The following is a 23794-nucleotide window of genomic DNA, read 5'->3' as shown; positions in this document are numbered from 1 at the left end:
GAATCCCCATAGACAGAGGAGCCAGGAAGGCTATAGTCCACAGAGTTGCAAAAAGCTGGACAAAACTGAAGTGACTTAGAACACATGCATGCACCATGGATTTATAACACATGCAGAATAAAACATATGACTAAAGAGCAAAGAAGATAACATAGAATATAAGTTTATAGCTGCATGGTTCTTTCATTATACATAAAGTGATATAACTTGATAAATAAAAGATGGCCTGTACTGCAAATCTTGAGAGAACCACTAAAATATATATAAGAAAATAAGTCAAGACTGGATAAAAAACCAAAATCTAACTATATATGTTAACTGCAAAAACTCACTTAAATGTAAAGATAGGTTATAGGTAGAAGAATGGGAAAAGATATACCATGCAGAGTGGTCATATTAAGACAGTAGGCTTCAGAATAAGAAATATTATCAGAGATGAAGAAAAATATAATTTTTTAAAAGGTCAATTTGTTAAAAGAATATAATAATCTTAAATGTGTACTACTGCAATGGAGCTTTAAAATATATAAAGTAAAAAGTGATATAACTGAAAGGAGAAACACACAAATGTACAATTATAACTCCAGATTTCAATGCTCTTCTCTCAGTAACTGATAGAAAGGCACAGTAGACATGAACCACACCATCTCCCTACTTTACCTAACTGACAGTTATAGGACACTCTAGCCAATAAGAGCAGAATACACATTCTTTTCAAGAATGGAAACAGATGGAACAAGCACAAAGATAGATTATAATCTATGCTGCAAATACACCTCAAACTTAAAAGGATAGAACCCATGTAAAGTATGTACTCTGACTTCACAAGAATTAAACTAGAAATTAGCACAAAGTTTTGTGGAAAATCACCAAATATATTGAAATTAAATGACATACTTTTAAATAACCAATAGGTCATGGGAAAAAAATCACAAGGGAGATTAAAAAGATCCTGAAGAGAATAATAATAAAACAAAATAGACAAAAATTTGTGGGATGTTACTGATACAGTGCTTAGAGAGAAATTTAGAGCATGGCCCTTAATACACATCTAATAAATATTTGTTGAATGAATGAGCTAACTTAATCCCCAAAGCAAGCACATGAGTTAAATGTTATCATTTTACAAATGAATATATCAAGGTTCACCTAATTTGTTATACCACCAATAAATGACAGAACCAGAACTTAAGCAAGGCTTCCCTGGTGGCTCGGATGGTAAAGAATCTGCCTGCAATAAGGGAGATCTAGGTTCACTCCCTGGGTCAGAAAGAACCCCTGGAGAAGGGAATGGCAACCCACTTCAGTACTCTTGCTTAGACAATTCCATAGACAGAGGAGCCTGGAGGGCTGCAGCCTCTGCGTGCATCATAAGTCACTTCAGTCGTGTCCGACTCCTTTTGACCCTATGGACTGTAACCTGCCAGGCTCTTCTGTCCATGGAATTCTCTAGGCAAATATTGGAGTGAGTTTCCATGCCTTCCTCCAGGGCATCTTCCCGACCCAGGGATCAAACCTGCATCTCATGCCTTCTGCACTGGCAGGAGAGTTCTTTGCCACTAGTGCCAGCTGGGAAGCCCAGCCTACAGTCCACGGGGTCGCAAAGAATTGGACACGACTGAGCAACTGAGCGATTAACACGTTCACTTCAGTACTTAAGAACAGGCATATCTAACCCCGAAGTTCTCTACAGTCTCTGTTACAATACACTGATGGGGCAAAAGCACTGCTGAGTAACTGTGAAGCACACGTATCTCCCACCTGCCCTTTTCCCTTGCCCATGGCTTGCAGCTGCCTGAGCACTGGGACAAGTTGACCAGACACCAGGATCTTATAACAACCATCTAGATCTGTATGTCTGTATCTATCCATACAGTAATCTTTAGATTTCTGTATCTGTACCTACAGTTTAATATATGGGCATCTAAACCACGAGACTAAATGTTGAACACAACCCCTTCCCCTCAGCTGTAGTAGGAAAACTAGAGAATTAGCTTATTGAAAACAGGCGTCATATCTAGGAGACCAAGTCAATGTTATGCACTCATACATACAGCATACATGAATATGACGTCGATTTGTGCTTAATCTTCTAAAATGCACAAAGAAATGAAAAGTATGAGGGAAAAACAAACACCTAACCATCCTATTTGTGTTTTTCCCAAGAATCCCTCATTTCTGTTCTCCCCGTGTAGAAGGAGCAGGCCCTTGGCTGTTATATTCAGCTCAGATACAGCAATTTGTCCAGAGGGCAGCTATTGCAGGCTTTTAATAACCAGCTCCCATAGTAGGTCATACACATCTACTTCCCCTCACAAGTTTATCATCTATGGCAACTGTTTCCCAGAAATAAGCATTAGAAAAGCCAGAGCAGCTCTTGATGGAGAGTCAATGGACTGCACATCTTCTCATATTTCTGCAGCTTGCCAGGGGTTACCATCATCAGAGAACTAGAAAGAGCCAACCACTGTTCTGTCACATTTTCTCTCTTTGTATGCTCAGGGCAGAATTTTCAAAAATCTGTGAAAACAGGACCCATGCTGCATACTAAGAAGCTATTAGAGGATAAGACAAATAGCATCCACACCATTTGCTTGCCTTAAAAGCTTAAAGTTTATTATAATCTGACATTGTAATGATTGATGGAGATGCTACGATGCAGAGAAACTCAAGACTTTACAACCATTGAAAGATTATTAAACTCAGTAAAAAGATAAAAGTAAATGAAAAATGATATAATAAAGCTGAACCCTTCAGCGCCTTGACTGCCAGGTCGTGCAATAAAAATATATCTAAATTTTATAAATCAACATAAATCTTTAGGGCAAACAGAAATAGATAGCTCACTGAAACTAAGTAAGGAGGACATAACCAATAAAAACAAGAAATGTGTCCTCGGATCTGGTACTTGAATATGAATTTGGATACACAGGTTTTACAGTTATTGTAAAATACAGTCTTGCTTACGCCAGTGTTTTTTGAGGCAAATATTCCCTCTCAATGTTAAGCAACAGTACATTGAAGAAGTTAAAAATAAAAGCCACTATTTAGGGAGTGCTTTGAGTTTTCCCTTTTCATTTTCTTTTCATTTAATCCTAACAAAAACATGTACTCCAGATTGTGAATTTTTAAGGGGTAGAGCTGAAATTCAAATCAGATCTCTCCCAAATTAAAGCTCATGGTCTTGACTCTTAAGCTATCTTGAATCCAAAGGAATCAAAATATATACCATGTGTCACATACAAAGAATCCCATAAGTGATTATCAGTTACTAAAAGAACAAAAGAGGGCTTCCCTGGTGGCTCACAGGTAAAGAATCTGCCTGCCAATGCAGGAGACAGGGATTCAATCCCTGATCTGGCAAGACCTCACCAGCTGTGGATCAACTGAGCCCATGTACCACAACTAGTGGGCAAGCGCTCTAGAGCCTGAAAGCTGCAGCTACTGAAGCCTGCATGCCTAGAGACCGTTCTCTCCAACAAGAAAAGTCACCGCGATGAAAAACCCATCCACTGCAACTAGAGAGTAGCGCTCAACACAGCTACAGAAAAGCCTGCACAGCAATCAAGACCCAGCACAGCCATAAATAAAATTCTAAAAGAACAAAAGAAATGCTCATTCAGAAAAGACACTATTAACCTCCATGACCAAAAGAGTGGAACCAGACACAAGAACACTTTTTAAGCTTAATTTTTCTCCACGCCCCTTCAGAACTCCAGAGTTCTTTATTGCTGCTCCACTAGATCCAGTCCTTTGCAAACTCATGAGCTCCAAACTGTATTAGGAAAATTACAAAGTAATAAACACTGATGTTTTTCATCATTCACAGGAATCTTCATAGGATATGTAAAACCATGATACATGTTGGAAAATCTTTCCTACAAATGACAACTACATAAGGCATACTCTCACCATGACAGCTTCCAGCCTCACTGTGTGCTAAATCATAATAAAAACAAACTGTATAGTAGCTTGTTAAAGATGCCCGAGTTCCCTGAAAGCAAAAATGTGTTGGACATGTTTCTGTGATTTTAAAACTCACTAACAGTCAGAGAAATAGACTCTACTTTGAACTCTCTTGCTTCTGCTCATAATAATCAATCCTCTTCCGCCCTCTGCCAGGCATCTCCAACTTCTCCTTCTTAACTTATCAAATAATAACAACCCATTTATCTAGCATATACTGTGTCAAGCTCTATGATATGTATTATAACCTTAGAGTCAGAGCTGAAACTCAGGGCTTGCTATTTTATGCTCCTTCTACTACCCTCTATTAGCCTTTTTCTAAAATTTGAAAAGAGAAATACACTCTTTCTACACAAATAAACATTCCTATAAAGTATCAATCTGACTTACTGTATAATGCTCAGGAGACCCCCTGATTTCTTTGAAGCCGCCAAAAGTTGCCAGCTCTTATAACTATGGCTAATTTAGAATAACAATATAATCCATAATTTGCTAAGGGTTCTTACTATTAATGGGTCAATGATATTTTCCCTTTACATTTTAAATATGATTGATGGTCATTCTTTAATACACTCAAACTTGGTTTTCAAATGTGGTTACATATCATCACCATACAGGACTGCTTTTAAAATGACCAGTTCCCAGGTTATATCCCAGATTAAACTGGAAACTAATGATGGCCCAGAGGCATCATCATTTTAAAAATTCCCAGGTGCTTCCAATATGCAACCAAGTTTGAGAGCCAGAACTGTAATAATAACTGAAATTTTAAAATAATGTTTCAAGAGATCATAGTTCAAAAAAGCTAAACTAATACAATCTCTACCATTGTTATCAACTACATTAATTCACCCTCCTCAAAAAATGAGCAGGAAAAACTAAGAAATTTAAAAAATCAAAAAACCTTTCATTATAGAACACCAACCTCAGTTAAAATATTTTTTAGCTCAAGCTTCAGAGAAACATACAGAAATCTTTAAAGCTACACATTAAAAGAGTAACCTGAAAAAAATGAGCTCATAATCATGAACACTCATTGTTTGCCCACACATATAAAGAACCACACTCTGGAATGTAAAGAACTACACTCATAAATCAACTGATTATAGTCTTTTTTCCAAAGTGGTTCAGGATGGGGAGCACATGTAAATTCATGGCTGATTCATGTCAATGTATGACAAAAACCACTACAATATTGTAAAATAATTAGCCTCCAACTAATAAAAATAAATGAAAAAAAAAGAGGTTTCTTCCTTGATTTAGATCGTTAGTAAATGAAAAATGTTTGCATTTCACAGACATGTTTAAATATCACAGGTTTTGTATTCGGTAAAAGAAGACAATGTGATTGATTACTCATGGGGTCACATGACTAATCAAGAGAGCATTTTAACCACTGTGAATAAGAAAATAATACAAGTAACATAAAATTAATGAACATATTACTCTTTCTAGTTATAAAGCTTAGTTATAATAAATATTTGTATTTCTTACTTTTATCAGAGTATAATTAACCCATATTTTTTACCTTCTGAGGAAGTTCTCTGTTTTTCTAGGGAAAATAATGCTTTGACTCTGATCTTATCTATTTTTAGTTCCAATTACATAGTAAACTGGCAAAGCTAAATATTTTTCAGGAGAATTAGAAATTTGATTTTTATTAAAATTTGAAATAAGAAATACATATTACAATATTTATTTTTGTAACAATTATATTTGCACTCATAGCAATCTGACAAGATTTCTCTTAATATTAATACTTCAAAAACAATTATTCTAACCCAGGCATAATTCAGAAGAAAACATGCCTACTTACAGGTATCATCCAGTTAGCCAGGTCACCGTATTTGGAAACCTGCATGGCTCCTAGCATTGTTAGATTGACATGTCCCCTGAGAAAGACAAAGAAGAAATATAAAGCAAACTTCCATGTTTTATGTCCCTTTTGCTTGAAATTGCCAGCAATTAAATAATCCTACTCCCCCTGCCCCCAAATATATTTGCTCTCCTCCACCCAACACTTGATTTCCAAATAGAATGACTTCAAGCTGATATAGAAAAATAACTATTAAGAGTTCTTGTAAAAAATTATAGCCTATATTGTCTCCAAAAACAAATTAAAAACAGGTGTATACAGTGAGTTTGTTTCCATTGGTGAGGGAGAATGTGGCTCGATTTGAAGGAAACACTAGCTAGAAAATGAAAACACAAGTTTGTAGAAAATGTTAGGATCCTCAGAAAGAGCCTCAAAAATGTTTACTTCAGTTTAGTTGGCACACAGACATATATTCCACTTTGAAGGTTCTTTTAATAATTGTGGGCTGCATGTTCCAATTGCCAACATTCAATGTGAATAATTTCACATCTTGGTGCAGCCAAGCAAGTCCATGATCATTTTCCGGCTGGGAGAGGTGGTTATGTTTCGGAGTCTTGCTAACAGACTCAGGGATGACTCAGCTCATTCCACACCGTGGGAAACATGAGGGGCTCCGTTATTACATACCCTCTAATCATCGCAAATGATTCATCGCTGGAGAAATAAGAGGCTCCTGGAAGAACAGTAACTGTTTCCTTGCCTATACACACACACACACACACACACACACACACACACACACAAAGAGAGGGAAAACAAAAGAAAGAAAATGCTATTAGAGTTCTAAGAGCGGAAACCATGGTGGAGACAGAGGTCTACACCTTCTCTATTTCATACAGAACTAAGTGTCCCTTAACCAAAACGCAGCAACAACAGGGGTATGGGGGGACACAATGGGGACTCTCAACCTACGAAGATAAGTGTTTTGTCACTAACATTGTTCAGATTTGCCCTTGCGTGGGGATAGTGAAAAGCAGACCAACTTTTCATTTTATTATTGTTTTGAAATTCTCTACAGACAATGCACTTCTCTATTGCCTATTATTACATAACCATCTCTGTCTCCCATCAGACCCAGTCCCTTCACAAGCCTCTATTAAACTCTAATAGGAGTAAAGAAGAAAGGGGCTCCCGGGATGCACCTGTCAGAACCCAATGCTACTTGTAAGTCACTGGACTGAAACATTGTAGAATAAACATGAAGAAATACAGCTTGAAGGGAATGACACAGGAGATGCTTCTCAAATATTTCTTAAAAATCAACGAATAATCTAGAAAGAAGGTTCCACCTAATTCCTTAACGTCACTGGGCCTGAATCTCTTCTTTCAACCTCTCTCTCTCTCTCTGCTTAATCTTTTTGCCCTTGCTTTGGTAAATTTCTATTAATAACCAGAAAAGGTTCTCTTAGAAGGACCTCTCCCAACACTTACATCCCATAATAAAAACTCAGAACTAGAAAAGCTCTTCAAGGTCATCCAATCCCTACACAAGCGATAATATAACCTAACTCAAACCTGAGCTGCTTAGTTCTTGTGACCTGTCTATTCAGAAGTTTGAGTTACCCAGGAGATGCTTCTGGTCTCAACAGAAAAGTGTTCACATGCCACTCTGCCAAAGGTTAAGGCAACTGTCTGAGGACACTGCATGCCACCGCCCCAGTGTAACAGGGCAGACAAGAAGAAGGGGAAGAAAAGTGATTCCAAGACTGGAAGAGAGCAAAGCTCTTGGACATAACAGGACCAGAGTAATCTGACCGTGCTCAGATGTGCAACAGCTGTCCCCTCAACTTCTCAAGTCATGTCCAAGAGCTAACTTCACCAATATCACCCTCCACCTGAGCTCACATATAAAGCATGACTATCTATATCATGATGAATTATTTATTGACCCCCAGAAGTTTGATTCTAAACAAAGGAAACATTTTCACCTCTTTTAAAGGACCATAAAGCTGAAAAGCTTTGGAAAATACTGTCTGGTGTGATTAATAAGGGCTGGCTTGTAAACAGCACATAAGATTTGAAGGATTAAATGAAATCATGCATGTAAAGCCCTTATTCTAGGACCTGGCACAGAGAAGGCACTCTGTGAACATTAATTTTTAATATTATTTTCACTGTTATTCCTCACTCCAAACCTACTTGTGAAAAAGACAATGCCATCAACCCTCTAGGGATAAATGCTACAGGGGCAAGCAATTAGCTTTTATGATACGGTTATATACCAGCATGTGAACTCCAGGTTTCAGGACAAGCAGAATACAACTAAGCCTTATACAACTAACACCACTTTCACATCCAGAAAATACAGTTCCTCTCCACTCCTGTGAGATGGAGAGGCAAAGAAGATCTTGTAGGCTGAAAAAGCAAAACAAACAAACAAACAAAAGTCTCAATTCTTTGTTCTCTATGTGATAAATCAAAATGACTTCCAAAGGGCTATCTCTACTGGCTGGCAGTATATAGAAGGCATTATTTACCACTTACTGTAAAGGAAACTCTGAGATCAATGCACACAGAGCTTCCGATCTCCCCATGTGATTTATCAAGGATAGTATTTTTTAAAGAGCCCAGAAAATAATTCTTATGAAAGTTATTGTCAGGCCCCCTGTAATATATTCTGGTATCTTATAAACATATTCTTTGAAGAAAAAGCTAATTTTCATCATTTTTAACATCCCAAAATCTAAATAAAAATAGGATATCCTAAAGTTGATATTAATGCTTTCAAAATACAGTGTCCTTATTTGGTTAAATAATTATAATCAATAATACAATCAATATCTTAAAGAAAAAAGGCTTTCGTATTTGGCTTTTCCTAATTATTTGTCTCTTTCAACTTTCCCCTGTATATGTCTACATCCTCTCATGATATTCAGGCAACAGAATTAACCAATTTCATGGTTATTGAGTCATTTGGCTCATGACATAACATGTCATTTACTCAATAACAAGTAAATGTTTACTCTGTGCCTTAAAACAAAATGCAGATGCCCTAGACAAATGGTTCTCAAACACTCATCAGAATCACATGGTGGGCTTATAAAATTGAGCACAACTCCCAGAGTTTGAGAACTTTCATCTCTAAGAAGTCCCCAGTGATGGGGATGCCAATGCTGTAGCTCTGAAAACCACACTTTGAGAATCGCTGCCCTATGCAAGGGCTTCCCAGGTGGTTAAAGAATCTGCTTGCAATGCAGGAGATACAGGTTCAATCCCTGGATAGGGAAGATCCCCTGGAGGAGGACACAGAAACCCACTTCAGTATGCTTGCCTGGAGAATCCCACGGACAGAGGAGCCTTGAGGGCTACAGTCTATAGTGTAGACTATAGTGTCCGACAAAGAGTCGGACATGACTGTAGCAACCAAGCAAGCGTGCACGCCCTAAACAAAAGGAACACAATACCCAGCAAGGGAGATGAATATACACAAATAATAACAAGGCAAAATGTGGTATGCTTATGAGATGCTAAATGTGTTGTGGGTTCGAAGGAGAAGCACTTCTGAGCCACAAGAGGATTTGGAGAGGACAAATGAACTAGGACTTGAAGGCTAGGCATTACTGATAAAGAGATGGGGATGAAAAAGGAAGGGATAGAACAAAACAAAAAAGGAAGGGCACTGAAAGAGCTAAGTCATGGAGGAAGGAAACAGAACAGATCGAGCAGTTCAGTATGGGTGGACTCAGCTATAGCAAAAGATAAATCTGGAAAGGTCAATCACAATCATTAGGGAGATCCTGAATGCAGTACTATTTGTACTTTAGACTGCAGGCCTGTAATTCTTCAGATGTGACACACAGACCTCTAGAGCAGATACTACTGATGTTGGGGGCTGGAAACTGCTCTGATTATTACAGGATAGTTAACAGCATCCCTGGCCTCTGCATACTAAAATGCCAGTAACACTGGCACTCCAAACATTATCAAATGTCCCCAGAAAGGTGTAATCACCCCTCTTTCCCATTGAAAGCCACTGCTCTTGAGGCACATGGCAGGAAACAAGGATATTCAAAAGCCATGAGATTAACACGGTTCTTTCTAAGTCGTTGTTGTTTAGTTGCTAAGTCTTTGTAAGTAGTTTTTTCATCAAAAGGTAGGGAAGCCTGGCATGCTGCAGTCCCTGGGTTCGCACAGTCAGACACGACTTAGTGACTGAACAATGAACAAGAAGAAGTTATTAAAAACATTTTGATATTAAAATAAGAAAAATATTAAGAAATAAGAAAGAATGCAAAATGCACATTAATATGTAAGCTAACATGAGATTTATTAGAAATTTCACAATTGCACTAGGATATTGCAAATCTTCCTGAGGCCTCAGAAATGTTCTAAATGCTGCCTTCTGCACGTTTGTAAATTCTCAAGTTATCAGTGGATGTAGCTCAATGTGCAGAGAAAAAGGCCTGGGGCCAAGAGCAGAAGACTACATGAGAATCTGTCCCTAGCAACCTGATCTTGAGCACATCACTTCACTTATCTGGGCTTCAGTTTCCCAACATGTATAAAAAGTTTTCACTTGAGGCTCAAATGATATATTGATCATATATGTGAAAAAATATGCTGTAAACTATGTGGTTCTATACAAGTGGTCATTCATTGTTACATAACCATATAAAATTATTTAGAAAAAAGTATTCTTAGAAATAGTTCTAATTATTATTTTAATACACTTTTTATGCCCAGAAACATAACTTTCTTTGTTCTAATGGAGTTCTATGAAAATCCTTTCAAATAAACACAAACAATGGGCTAATCTTCCAGGTTATGTCCAAACTTGGGGAGTTGAGGAAATCATCAATTTATATTCTGGGTTCTGGAGTTCAAAGTATTTCCCCTCTAACTTAGCTCCAAAGGCAAAAGCACCATAAATCCCAAAAAGGACTTTGATGAAAGAGATAGAATACTATTAAACTGATTTGCAGCCTGGCTTCCCAAAAGCAATGAATTCTGGTTTTACAAAGTACTTTAAGATTATATACGGTATTTCAGAAGTTGAAATCTAAAACTGGTGGCTTCATTAGGATTGAGCTACTTTTAAGCTCAATGGAATCAGAAATGTCTACTCTCCAATGATGTCACTGAAAAGATTAACTACTTTCCAAAGAAAGTGGGTTTTATGAGCTCAAGCCTGAAATTTGGAAAATGGAGTTATTCATTTTGCAAATAACTCACTAACATCATAAATTAATTAAACCAAGCAGCAAATATTTTCACAGATCAATGAGTTATTGCTAAGGGGTACAGTACAATTAAATCACAGCCTTGGTTAAATGTCATTGCTTTATCACACTGCGCCTTTCAGAGTTAAGTCGTGTTAACTAATTCAACTATTCAACCAGAAGCTGTTTTACTTCCAAAAATCCTAAGTATTAAACATTAATTCTACTTGGCAGCTGGCCTTTATATTCAGTTCCTGTTGCTTCTCTTCAGAAATTTACACATACTATTTTTGAACACAAAGTAAGAATTATACTTTTGTGGGGATAGAGTGAATAGGAGTAAAAGAAGGATAAAGAAAATCATGCTGGAATATAAAAATTAGCTTCTTATGGGAAGCTCCATTCTAAGGAAAATCTTTATCTCCAACACGGTGGCAGTATTGCCTCAAGTATGGGCAGTGATGGAGGTCAAAAGGTCTGACCTGTTTTTCCTCCTCCTCCAAGCTGCTGCAATGTGTGACTCTCTGTCCCACTCAAATAAAAGGCTAATAATAAAAGGCAAAGCATATAAATACCAGAACATAGGAGAAGACAGGCTAGAGTTCCCAAATCAAAGAAACTCTATTTATCACCTATATCACTAGATTGCAATGAGTAGCAGAGTACATCCTTAAGTACCCTTGAAGTTTTGAAGGATGCTCTATTAACCAGCATTCTTGCCTGGGAACTCCCACGGACAGAGGAGCCTGGCCGGCTACAGTCCATGGGGTCACAAAAGAGTTGGACACAACTTAGCAACTAATCAACAAACAACTCCTAACTCTGATGTCAATTAGAGCAGCAATCCCCAGTCTTTTGAGCACTAGAGACTAGTTTCGTGGAAGACGATTTTTCCATGGACCAGAGGGTAGAGGGAAGATTTCAGGATTATTCAAGCATATTACCTATATTGTGCATTTTGTTTCTATTATTATTACATCAGTTCCACCTCAGATCATCAGGTATTGGATCCTAGTGGTCAGGGACCCCTGGATTAGAGGACAGAACGTATCACCCATGACAAAAACCCCAGAGCCCCAGGTCTTGGTTTTGGCTGCTACCATGGATCCACTTCCCACCTTCTCATCATGAGAAGACAGATATAGTTCGGCCTGGGGTCAGCCAAGTGGAGGCACAAGCAGGAGACAGAGCAAGGAGCAGGGTGAGAAAGGGAGTCTTTCTGCAAGATGGTTGTGTTCCCCCACAAAGACCCTGGTTCCAGTCTGGTGACCCTCTCCCACAGCTGCCCCTTAAGGCCCAAGGGTGATAAAAACTCCCTGTGGTACCTTCCACATTCTTTCTGGCTTGCCTTAACCCTGTTGACACCCTGTAAACTACCCTTTCCTTTAATTCTCCTCGTTACCCCACCTGAGAGCATTCTCTGTGCACAGTCAGGATGGCGCCTGATTGGCCCACCAAAGCTCCTGCCATTTCATGTAGCCCCTCCTGCAGTTTCTCCTATATCTTACTCTGCCCTACATACGGGAGACCTCTGATGGGCAAGCAGACCAAGATGACAGTGGGAAGGCTTCTTTCGCCTCCTCCATGTAAAGCACAGTGCATATTCTCCAGGAAACATCAAAGAATCAAGCCCAACTCCTTACTCTAATACCATTTGGCAGAGAACGAGACTAATAGCAAAGGAAAATGCTGGAAGCCCATGTAATGAGTTATTTTACCTGCATTGATTAGATCTGCATCAACTTCATTTTTTAATGGGTATGGACCCTGTCAAATAAAGCACACATCCAGTTAGGAAAAGAAGTTTCTCACTGAATCACACACTAAAACTTTAATGCAAACAACTTCGTTTAAAACCTCAGGAAATGATTATGGAAAAGACTTGAGGTGAACGTTTTCAAAGTAATCCGGATGTTTTCATGGCTCTGTTTCTCACATTGATTAGTCTTTTCTATGCTAATAAGTGTGATCCGGTAAGTGAAAAATAGTTTCTTCAAACTACCAAGTCTGAAAGAAATGTTAAGCTATTGGAAATACAGGTCAATAAAAAAGTAATTATTTAGTATCTACTATGCGGTCTATGCTATAGTGTATCAATGAATACAAACTAAATGGCTACTTTATTGGGCTAGAAGGATCTGAAGAAGCAAGTCTCATCTTTTTGATGCCCTTACTTTCCCTTTGACTGGTAATCCTGTTTTTATTTTTTATGTATTTTTATAAACCATCTCTAATAACTTGAATAGGGTGAGCAGTTTCATGACATAACATATATTAAACTAAAAGAGAGGAAATAGAAAAAGAGAAAAGAAAAGGTCTAAGTTAGAGCCAAAAAAGAGGAAATAGTGGCTCTGAAACTTTAACATACTTTTTAAAAATGGGATAAAAAATGTATTCTTTAAATAAACTGAAATGGTAACTAATGTTTTAGACCTGTGTAAAATTTTCTTTAGACAGTGATCATAGTTACGCATATCAACTTATTTCCCTTGTCTTCAAAATGAGGGATCTGGTTACTCTAGATAATCTCAAAGGAACTTGAAAAATGTAAGTCTTTGCAGTATGAATCTGTTTTTATCCAGACTATTACCATTTTTGTGTTCTCAAAAACGGTCACAATCATTGCCTCAATCAAAATCAACTACATGCTCATGACCATAATTTATATTTTAAATGCTGGATATACATTTTCCATATGTATGATTTGTACTGCATTAACAGTTAAGATCTACCGAGAAACAATAAAAGATTAGGAATATTATAAATTGTCAGACTATAAGTAATCTCTGTCATAATTAATAAGTAAATAAAAGTTATTCAGGGAGCTAAAGTATTTAATTTTATGTTAAATAAATACTAAAATAAAAGGAATGGTCAAATTCTATGAGAATATTGAGCCCATTTGAAAAGTTATTCTTGAGAAAGGGAAAATTCTACCCTTTGAACAACATGGCCTCAAAATGATTATCACATGAGAACTTTTTGAATTAGCCAACTGTCAAAAAATGTCCTGTTCTAAAGGATCAATAGAAATATTACTCTTCAGTTTCTCATGCTGAGATTTGCTGATTTTTATTTAATGTAGAATTAATAACCTTCATTATCTTGTGCAATCACACATAGGTTAATAATAGTGTACCTGAATAGGCTGGTGTGAGGTCTCTGAAGTGGGTGTAATAGGGGAGATGGAAGCTCATACAGTGATAAATGAGGAGCAATTGAAAAGCTCATGGAGTCGGGAAACTACCATCTACTCCATAAAATATGACAGGACATGTTCGTAAGTACTACCACTTTATGGGAAAAGTTTAACATTTTATTATGAGGATAAAGAGAAAGAAAAATAAGATTGGAAAATCTAAGCTAACAATTCTAAGAAAACTGCACTATATAAAATATCTCATTTTCCATCGAGACTGGATAAATAAAGCTTTAATTTCTATCTTACCAAACCCAGGACTCCGTTTTCACTCTGCAGATGGACAGTCATATTGGGGCTGATATAGTTGCTGGCCAGAAGTGGTATTCCTATACCCAAATTGGCTGGAATAAAAGATGTTAAGGTCCAACATACAGAAGGTAGAGAGATTATGTCATAAATCTTCTACATGAATAAACCTGCACGGAAGTGTTTAAAGGCACTTTTTCTGAATGTATTCTCCCACCACTTTCTAGGTACTATTTTGTAATTTTTTCAAAAACAAAATCTCTCAAATAATCACAGCTTTCACCATGCAGATATCAAAGTAGTGGCTTAAGAAAACTAATCAAAAGGTCATGTTTATTGTAAGATACATTTAGCAAACTTTTAGATTGTATTATGACTTATATACTATGTATTAGGACTAATGTATTATGATATATGTACTATGACTGCTGACTGATATAACACGGCCTGAGCTTTGTTTAAAAGCATTTTTCACTATTTGAAACTCCAACTGAGACTAAAGATGATTAAAATATTCTATAAGGGGCTTCTGTGTTTGAATTTTAACAAAGTTTTCTGACAACACCAAAATGTCTACCTAAATTGTATGGATTCCTTTGGGTCACTGTAATAACATCCATTGGTAACTGAAATTTCTCTAAGACATAAAGAGGATGGTGGGGATGCCTAAGTTTCAGTGAATACATCTGAGACCATCTATTAAAAAGAAGCTATGCTACAGCATCAAAGTGCTACCTGACTGGGATTAGCAGATGCCAACTATTATACACAGAATGGATAAAAAGCAAGGCCCTACTGTACAGCACAGGGAACTGTACTCAACATCCTATGACAAACCATAACGGAAAATAATCTGCAAAAGAATCTATGTATGCATAACTGAGTCACTCTGCTGTACAGTAGAAATTAAATACAACACTGCAAGTCAACTAAACTTCAATCAATTTTTTTTTAAAGAGCTAACTGAGGCTATTAAACCGTCTTCAGATGATCAAAGTCCTGACTTGTATGCTGTGGTGTGAATTTGATCTTGCCTCTTAAGATCAAAGCAGCTGACCAGATCAGAAATACTGATTGTGGGGATTCTCTGGCATCCAGTGGTTAGGACTTGGCATTTTCACTGCTGTGGGCCTGGGCTTGATTCCTGGTCGGGGAACTAAGATCCCACAAGCTATGCAGCACAGCCCAAAAGAAAAAAAACAACTGACACTGTCTGGAACTGCTGTCCATGCTGTCCACTACTGCACACCATAGACTCTTACAGAATTAAAGAATAACAGCACTCTGATGAGATTCTAATAACAGGGAGTGCTTTAAGAATCAAGGCCAGAAAAGATAAAGTTTATACATGGTACCATATTGTAAACTACAAGGGCCAGCAAAACAACCCAATGTGCCAGGTCACCTCCAGTGAACATAGTGAGTCTATGAAACTACGATGATAGCTACTTGGATTACGTCCTACCAAACCATCTAGCGTAGAGTTAATTGTGTTTCTCACAGTGATACATGTAACACATTGAGGTACTGATTCCATTATAAGCAGGTTATTTTCAAGAAAGGGCAATCCAAATTACAAGTTTTATACTTCAACTCTCTTATCATATGCTGCAATTTTCAGTTCTTTAATATTATTTAGTGAGTCAAATACCAGGGAGAAAAAAGTCCATGCAATTTGGGTTGAAAAAGAGTAGGTGCTGTGGAAAGACCATTATATGAACTGACTTGCAAATATTTTTCATAGGCAACACAATGACAGTGAATAAAGGATATCTAGAAGAGAAGCTAATACATCTAAAATCAGAGTTATCATATAGTCAGTGTTAAAATGCCAGTGGTAAACCAGTTGACTGGAGGTAAAAAGAAAACCCACAGACAAGCTTTCATCTGCTCAGCCAATTTGGTTGACTCTGTATCTTGCTGATATGGGAGCTGAAAAAGGAGGCACTATAATATTCTCTTCCCTGTGTGAATTCCCACCATAAACCAATGCATAAACTGAAAGGTTAAAAAAAAAAAAGTGAAGTGATGGAGGTAAGAAGAAAGTAAAAAAAAGGGAGTCTTCCCGGTCAGTATCAGTCTGAATAAGGCTCTTGTGGGCTAGAGGGAGTTCAGGGAACGGACGCACGTGTCATGTTTCCACCTCCTGCCGGGACTTTAAGTCTGGCTTTACTGTATTCACCATTCCACAAATACTTACCTCATCATACATTATTTGAATGTATATATAATATTATTTGTATTATATAGTTCAATGGTTAACGTCTCGAAAATTAGCAAACCGGCAAACAGACTCACTGACATTTAAACACATTCAAAATCCAAACACTTTATCTACCCCTTTCTTAACGAAGTATCTAAAGCAGAATTTGAATCATTCATTGACTACAAAACATCAGACATAAAAGGGTACACTCACAGGGATCTTTGTCATGGGAAACAAGAGGCTGTTAAGAAACTGGATCTCATGTTTCAAATGAGTACCTAAATGTCAGAACACAGAGAAAGCAAATAGCATTGGTTACAACTAGTACTTCTGAGAATTTAAACCTTCATCTTGGGTAATCTCTTTTCCCAATTAACTTTAGCCAAATGCCAAATTGAACTGAAATTCACTGTATATCAGAGAATAGCTAAGCAAATTTTCAGTCACTATTTTGCTTCAAGAAGGTAAAAGAATTATAATTTCAATTTCATTTATCTTTATATCTTTAGGTTATATGCCACATTTTGTAAAAACTGATCAATTGCTTTAGAAGTTACAATGGACTAGAAAAGAATCCCTATGCAGGAAGTCTAGTAACCTGATGAATATGTAAAAAGGGCTAGGTCTTTGCTCAGCTGCAGAAGGAATAAAGGATACCATACATGCCATCCTCAAATTCAAGAGCTGCCCGCTTGATGATACGTTCCCTGACATTATCTCCAGGTTTACCAGATGTGGCTTTTATATCTTCCTCTTTCCGGATTGATAAACGCTTTAAAATAAACAGAAGTAAATTATTCATGGTTGAGGTATGCCTTTTATTTTATTACTGCTGAAATACGAAACTGTATTGGAAAAAATTTTAACTCTCCCCCATTACTAACAGGAAGCAAATCTGCAATATAATATAGACGGTTTTTTTTAACAAAAGAAGAGTAACATGGATGACACCTGATGACAGAAATAATTCTTTAGGAAGTAACTGAAAGGTCAGGTTTGTTTGAAGAGGAAGATACACTTGTTCTATCTCTGAAGCGAGTAATTCCTCCGCACTGTCACACTGAGTGCTACTACTGTCACCCTTCAGAGTCCTACAACTGAACTCTCCTCAGGTGCTCAGGGGTGCAGCTGGAACAAAGAAAACAAACAGACCTTTCAACTGTGTTTTTGTGGGGCTGTCAGAATGTGTTTACCAAGTATTGCTGCTGCCAATCGCCTATTTCCACCTGCAGAGTCGAGACTGGTTTTGCTATAAGTGCATCACAGAAATCTTAGAAATATCCAGAAACCAGCCAGAAAACTATTTCCATCACTAGATCTCCTTGACACAGACTCTGGTCCCTGTTTGCAAATGTCCTCTTTTTGATCCCTGGCCCCTGACATTAGTTTTAGATTGCAGTGTCTTCCTGTTTGATGTCAACAGGTAGAGGGCATCTCTGAATCTCTGGTCTCTTACTGCTTGTCTATTCTGTTGCTGATCCCTACACATTTCTGAATCTTAATATTGACTCTGATCCAGCTGATCTTCATCCTCTCAGTAGCCTTAGTATATACCTCCAATGCTCCTCATAGCCTCTCCTTACCATGATCTCATATCTATCCACCACCTGCCCAGAGCCCAACACTTGTGGGAAAACATGCAAAGACATCAAGATAGCTAGCTCTGAACACTCAAACACTAAGAGTCCAGCAGGGGTAAGGCAACCAAAGACCTGCTTATTGTTCTCCATCCTGCAGGACAGCCATCCGAAACTCTGCATTATAAATCAGAACAGTTACAAAAGCCTGTAAGACAAAGTCTAGAGAATCATGTAACTTAGAGATATACATGTCGTAAACACAAGACACTGCTCAGCTAGACACACAGACATCCCCTCAAGATGGACACATGAGAAGCTTCTATTAAGATTCAAAGCAAGACTTCCTATTCAGCTTTAATTCCTTATCATCTGGAATAGCTCCAGGGACACATCTCTTTGACAGTCAGATCCATAAATACTGACAAACAAGGTAAGTCAATTACCTCAATTCTTTTCTCATATTTTTCTCCCTTTATAAGGCGATGTACATAAATCTTAGGAATATGAATGTCTTCTGGGGCAAATGATCCAATATCGACAATTTCTTCAACCTACGCAAAGAGAAAAATATTTTAAATTAAATGAGAGTTTAAATTGAATATTTTTATTAAAAAAATGAAGAATATGCATCTTTACCTCCAACTTAGGTTGGACACACAATGTAAAATATATATGTATATAATACAAATATACATATACATCAGAGAGAAAGAATACACACATACATACATATACACAAACTTCTAGACCCACAAAAAGAGAAGAAATTCAAATACATGGCCTGAACATAAAGTTCTAGAACTTTGCTTAAAACAGCCTCAGCTACAAATTTGTCAAACGTTTGTCAGTACAGCTGCTTGAACTTTCACAAATTGCAGCTCAACTATGCAAAATTTGAAAGCACATCCCTTAAACCCAGATTTTCAAAATTAATGGAAATTTATCATATCAAAGACAAAAATCTGTACCAACATCTGCTTGGTCAATTGCTTTTTAAATATAGACACAAATGCTATTTGTAACCATTTTTAATTATTCCTGTTATTAGCTTCCTAGGATCGTGATAGAACTGCAATTGCTGAAATAATTTTACTTTAAGATTGATCATTAATTTCAATATGGAAATTTGAAAAAGAAAATATTAACAACTAGAAATTCTAAAAATTAAAGTTATTCATAGAGCAAAAGGGTACTTTATAGCAATACCAAATGTCCCAAGTCAGTCTGCTACTTTAAAACTCATTTTTAAAAAGGACAAAATAAATAATTTTTTATATCAACATTAAAAAAAACCCTCAGAGTAAAAAGGATCAAGAAAAACTAAGATCAACATCGCTGAGATCAAAAAATTATCTTTCTGGTGCCAAGAAAAAATATTAATCTTGAAGACTGAGAGTACTCAGTTTAATAGATGTCATACCCAAAGCAAAGAACTATCTGCAAAGGAAATGACTGGTACAAAGGGAGTTGTATTGTATTTGTCTCCTAAACTAGTAATGGAACTCTTCAGAAGTTTTTGAGGTTAAGCACCCCTCTTTATGCTCTTCTACCATCTATGCCCAAATCATACTCTTCCCATAATGAAAGAATAATGGGGATTAACAAGAGTCAATTTCATTATCATGCATAGCTCTCAAATAGCTGAATAAAAAAACAGGTCATGGTACATAAAAACCATCTTCTCTGATCAAAAAAAAAAAGTCCAAGGAAGAGTGAGTAAACATGTGGGAATCCAAAAATGAAACAGTGAGTAGAGATGTGTATCTAATATTCATTTGAGAATGAATCAGGGGGAGGCAAGGGGCTCCCCATCACTGTGCTCTGTATCTTTTCCTCCAAATTTCTCTATACTCTGATATATCAAGAACATAGCCCTCACTTTTTACATATCCATCAGGTTATTAGGCCTCCTGCATATTGATTCTTTTTTAATCTACTGAAACCAAGGCAGGGATCAGGTAAACAGGAGGTGGATATAGGAAATGCAGAGCAACTAAGCATTACTTCCACTTCTTCAACAAGCCAGAAATTTCATCCATTAGGGTTCATTCAAATTTTACACTTATTCAACTCAAGCCTTCAAAGAAATTCTTGACTTTAAAAAATGTATCCTGAGGATATTATTCTAAGGATATAAATGAAGCCATTATACTGAGGATATGTGTGAAGATTTACTATTCATGAAAATACTGGCCACAGCATTTGTTAAAATAACATTGAGTTGGGGCTTCCCTGGTGATCTACTGTTCAAGAATCCGCCTGCAAGGCAAGGAACACAGTTTCAATTCCTGGTCCAGGAAGACCCCGCATGCCATGGAGCAACTAAGCCTGGGAGCCACAACTACTGAGCCAGTGCTCTGAGCCACAACTGCTTAAGCCTGCGAACCTAGAGCCCATACTCCACAGCAAGAGAGGCCACCGCAGGGCAATTACAGCACAGCCCTCCTCATGTCGCAACTAGAGAAAGCCTGCACACAGCAATATTGAAGACTCAGGGCAGCCAGAAACACACACACACACATTTTTAAAAAAATGGAGTTGGGAACAACCTAAAGGATCAACAGTAGAATAACACTAAAATATATATGGTATCGGGTTCAGTCTCTGGGTTGGGAAGATCCCTTGGAGAAGGGAATGGCAGCCCATTCTAGTAATCTCGCCTGGAGAATTCCATGGACAGAGGAGCCTGGTGGGCTACAGTCCATGGGATCACAGAGTTGGACACGACTGAGAGACTAATATATTGGCTCAAACAATTATTTACATAGCTACAAAAACTAAGAGGATAAACCAAAGGAAACTAGTACTGAAATGTTAGTTTTTATCCTTAGGTGACAGTACAAGTTATTTCTGTTTAATTTTACTTTTATAATCAAGAGGTGAAAAACATGCACTTTTTTTTTTTTTAAGTTGCAATAAACATCAAGTAGATGCTTTCCAAAACTAGGAAATACATAAGTGGAGGATGTGATAAATTGCTTTGTTAGCTATATATCAAAAGGAAATGTTAAAAAGAAAATAGAGCCCTAAAAACTGTGGTTTCTAAACTCTAAAAACATTTACAACATTATGAAATTTAAGTTAAAAAAACTTTTTGTTTACATTTTTTAAGAAAATGCAAATTATTCTCACTGCCTTATGTTGTTCCAAAAGATCAGGCCCTCTTAGCTCTTGTTTGAATTACTGCATCAGCTTCCTAACTGGTTTCCCTGCAAGACCCTTCAGCAGAAGCAAGAAACACATGGGGAAAGAAAAGAAGTCATACTTCTCACTTAGCCAAACATATTGATGGCAACCAATCTCTACTTTCTTCTGGGTTCCATCAGAGAAAGTTCTGACAAAAAAAACACCAAATCAAGACCAGTTTTCTTTACCAAGGGCAACTTTATCATGACTTTCACAACAAATGAAGTGAAAGAATATGTCCCAGTAAAACAACTCCAATGAAAAGCAAGAATCTAGTTAAGCGTAATCAGTTCCAGGCTTTGTCATACTAATAGGAATGATTTTCATCTTGTCGAAAACGCATGGGCAGCATTTGTCAAAACAATATCAACACTCAACAGGATTGAAAATTTCTATACAAAAATCAAAGCTTTCTCAGAGTTGGTTAGCAGAGTTAATCACAGAGGAAGAAAATATTTGAAGTACAAACCCAAAGAAGAAAACATATGTTTTCAGACAATCTGTGAAAAGAGTTTACCAAAAAAAAAAAAAAAAATGAAGAGGCAGAACTATATTAATGATAGCAACTGATGAGTTCTGTGCTCATTTTGGGTGATCTTGAAAAAGAACAAATGGGGAGAGAGGGAAGGATCTGGTGAGATCAGACAAAAGCATAAGAGTCAAAGGAAATCTGAAAAGAAAAGAATTTGTTAAAGAAGAAGTAAAAATAAAAGCTTACAAGAGCACTCACTAAGCATGGCAGAAATGTACCTCCTGAAACCAGAAGTGGGTAAGACAAGAGAAGAAAGAACAAAGAAAAAGCCTCAGTGTACAGTGATGGGCATGTTTAAGGATCCTCAGACAAGATCAAAATGGAGGAGAGGCGGTAGCTAAGAGCAACCCAGGCTTCTCCCTGGCACGATGCATAGTTCTCATGCAGCCATCTGGTACATCCAGAAATCCAGACACTTGAGGCTTTTCTAATTAGTACTTGTCTTCAGTTATTAGCAGGAAAAGAGAGGCCAGCGAATGTTAATTATTATTGATTTGAACTTTGTTTTAAAAGGTTGCTTTCTCTGCCCTACACCCTTCCCACTTTATAATTCTGCAAAAATTTATTTTAAAGCTCGGGGAAGGGTAAGAATTCATCTCCTGGTGACAGTGTTTCTGTTTTTCCTTGGCAAACATTATTTATATCTCAGGTAATGTAACAGAGGAGCAGCAAGGCAATAACCTCCTTATTTCTTATTTTATTTTAGTGACAACCTCAGTCGGTTATAGCCACAAAAGTGTGCCCAACCCTGAAGGCTGTTCGTGGAAAAAGCTGCACAGCTGCAAACTTCACCATATGAAATAAAGTCAAGTCTGAGGTGGGAGGAAGGGGAGGAATCACACTGCAGATTTTATTCCTGAGTCATCTTAGCCTTCAGAAAGACTTAGGATGAATATTCTTCTCTTATCAGAAAACTTAAAAAGCAAATAACAAGCAACAATGGCTAGAAAAAAAAAAAAAAAAAAAAAAAAAACACCACCAGCACCCAAATTAGAAAAAAAAGAAGCCTTGAAAGACTAGAAAAATGGAGAAGGGAAGCAATGAGCAATAACAGAAAAATTTAGAAGATGCAGAGGTGTTCTATATACTACTTTAACCCAAAAAAAGGGGAAGAGAAAGAGGAAATGTGGAGCAAAAGGAGGGCTGGCCTGAAGGGCATCCTTCCCCACAAATCCTACAGAGAAAAAACATCCAAAGGATCAAGAAGGTGCATAGCTTCTTAAGCTCCATGCAAGGGAGCTTAAAAATACTACAAAAATATAATAGAAAATGGCATGAAAGCTGAAAAGGTCTGGAAAAATACATGGGGTTTTAGATGTCTTTATAGAAAGGCACAAAAACTGAAAAGATGAGTGGCTACTAATGAAACTGCAACCTTACAAACAGCTGTAAATATAACTGCACAGTCATTGAATGTCTAACACCAATGGGCATCCTCCAATGTCGGGTGACAATAAGCTCAAAGGCACAAGGTATGTCCCGAAAACAGGCACAAGCCTGGGAAGCCAATGACCTAGCAATGATGTGACAAAATGTATTTAAAGTGACTTTAAAAGGAGAAAGAATATCACACTAAAGGCCATATAATCAAGCGTGCTCACCAAACTAAAGATGTAGATGGCATATTTTTTAACAGAAATGACAAAACTGGCTCAGAAACAAGACAGTGATATAAAAGGGTGATATCATGGAAAATGTCAATTATTAGAACATCTTCTGTTCATCATATTCTTCTGATAAATTCGATATTGCCTTCTGACAAGTTCTATTTTTCAGAATGAAACAGTGAGAGAAACCACGATTCTGGACTTTTAACCAATAAAGATAAATTCCTTGGTAAA

The 23794-nt window shown here is 37.2% G+C and overlaps 1 protein-coding gene across 1 annotated transcript in view; it reads right to left on the bottom strand.

The window, feature by feature from the left end:
- OXCT1 (3-oxoacid CoA-transferase 1) overlaps positions 1-23794 on the bottom strand; it is a 158939-nt gene that overhangs the window by 61439 nt on the left and 73706 nt on the right. Inside the window, exons 8-13 of the mRNA XM_043489240.1 lie at positions 18679-18786; positions 17313-17427; positions 14450-14544; positions 12720-12768; positions 6470-6542; positions 5783-5858 (exon numbers count right to left, since the gene is read on the bottom strand). Coding sequence (XP_043345175.1) covers positions 5783-5858; positions 6470-6542; positions 12720-12768; positions 14450-14544; positions 17313-17427; positions 18679-18786 — 516 coding nt within the window. The remainder of the gene's footprint in view (positions 1-5782; positions 5859-6469; positions 6543-12719; positions 12769-14449; positions 14545-17312; positions 17428-18678; positions 18787-23794) is intronic.

Source organism: Cervus canadensis, chromosome 16 (genome assembly GCF_019320065.1).
Source record: "Cervus canadensis isolate Bull #8, Minnesota chromosome 16, ASM1932006v1, whole genome shotgun sequence".
In the NCBI taxonomy this organism is placed as follows: Eukaryota; Metazoa; Chordata; class Mammalia; order Artiodactyla; family Cervidae; genus Cervus; species Cervus canadensis.
This window is presented reverse-complemented; position numbering and strand designations above follow the sequence as displayed.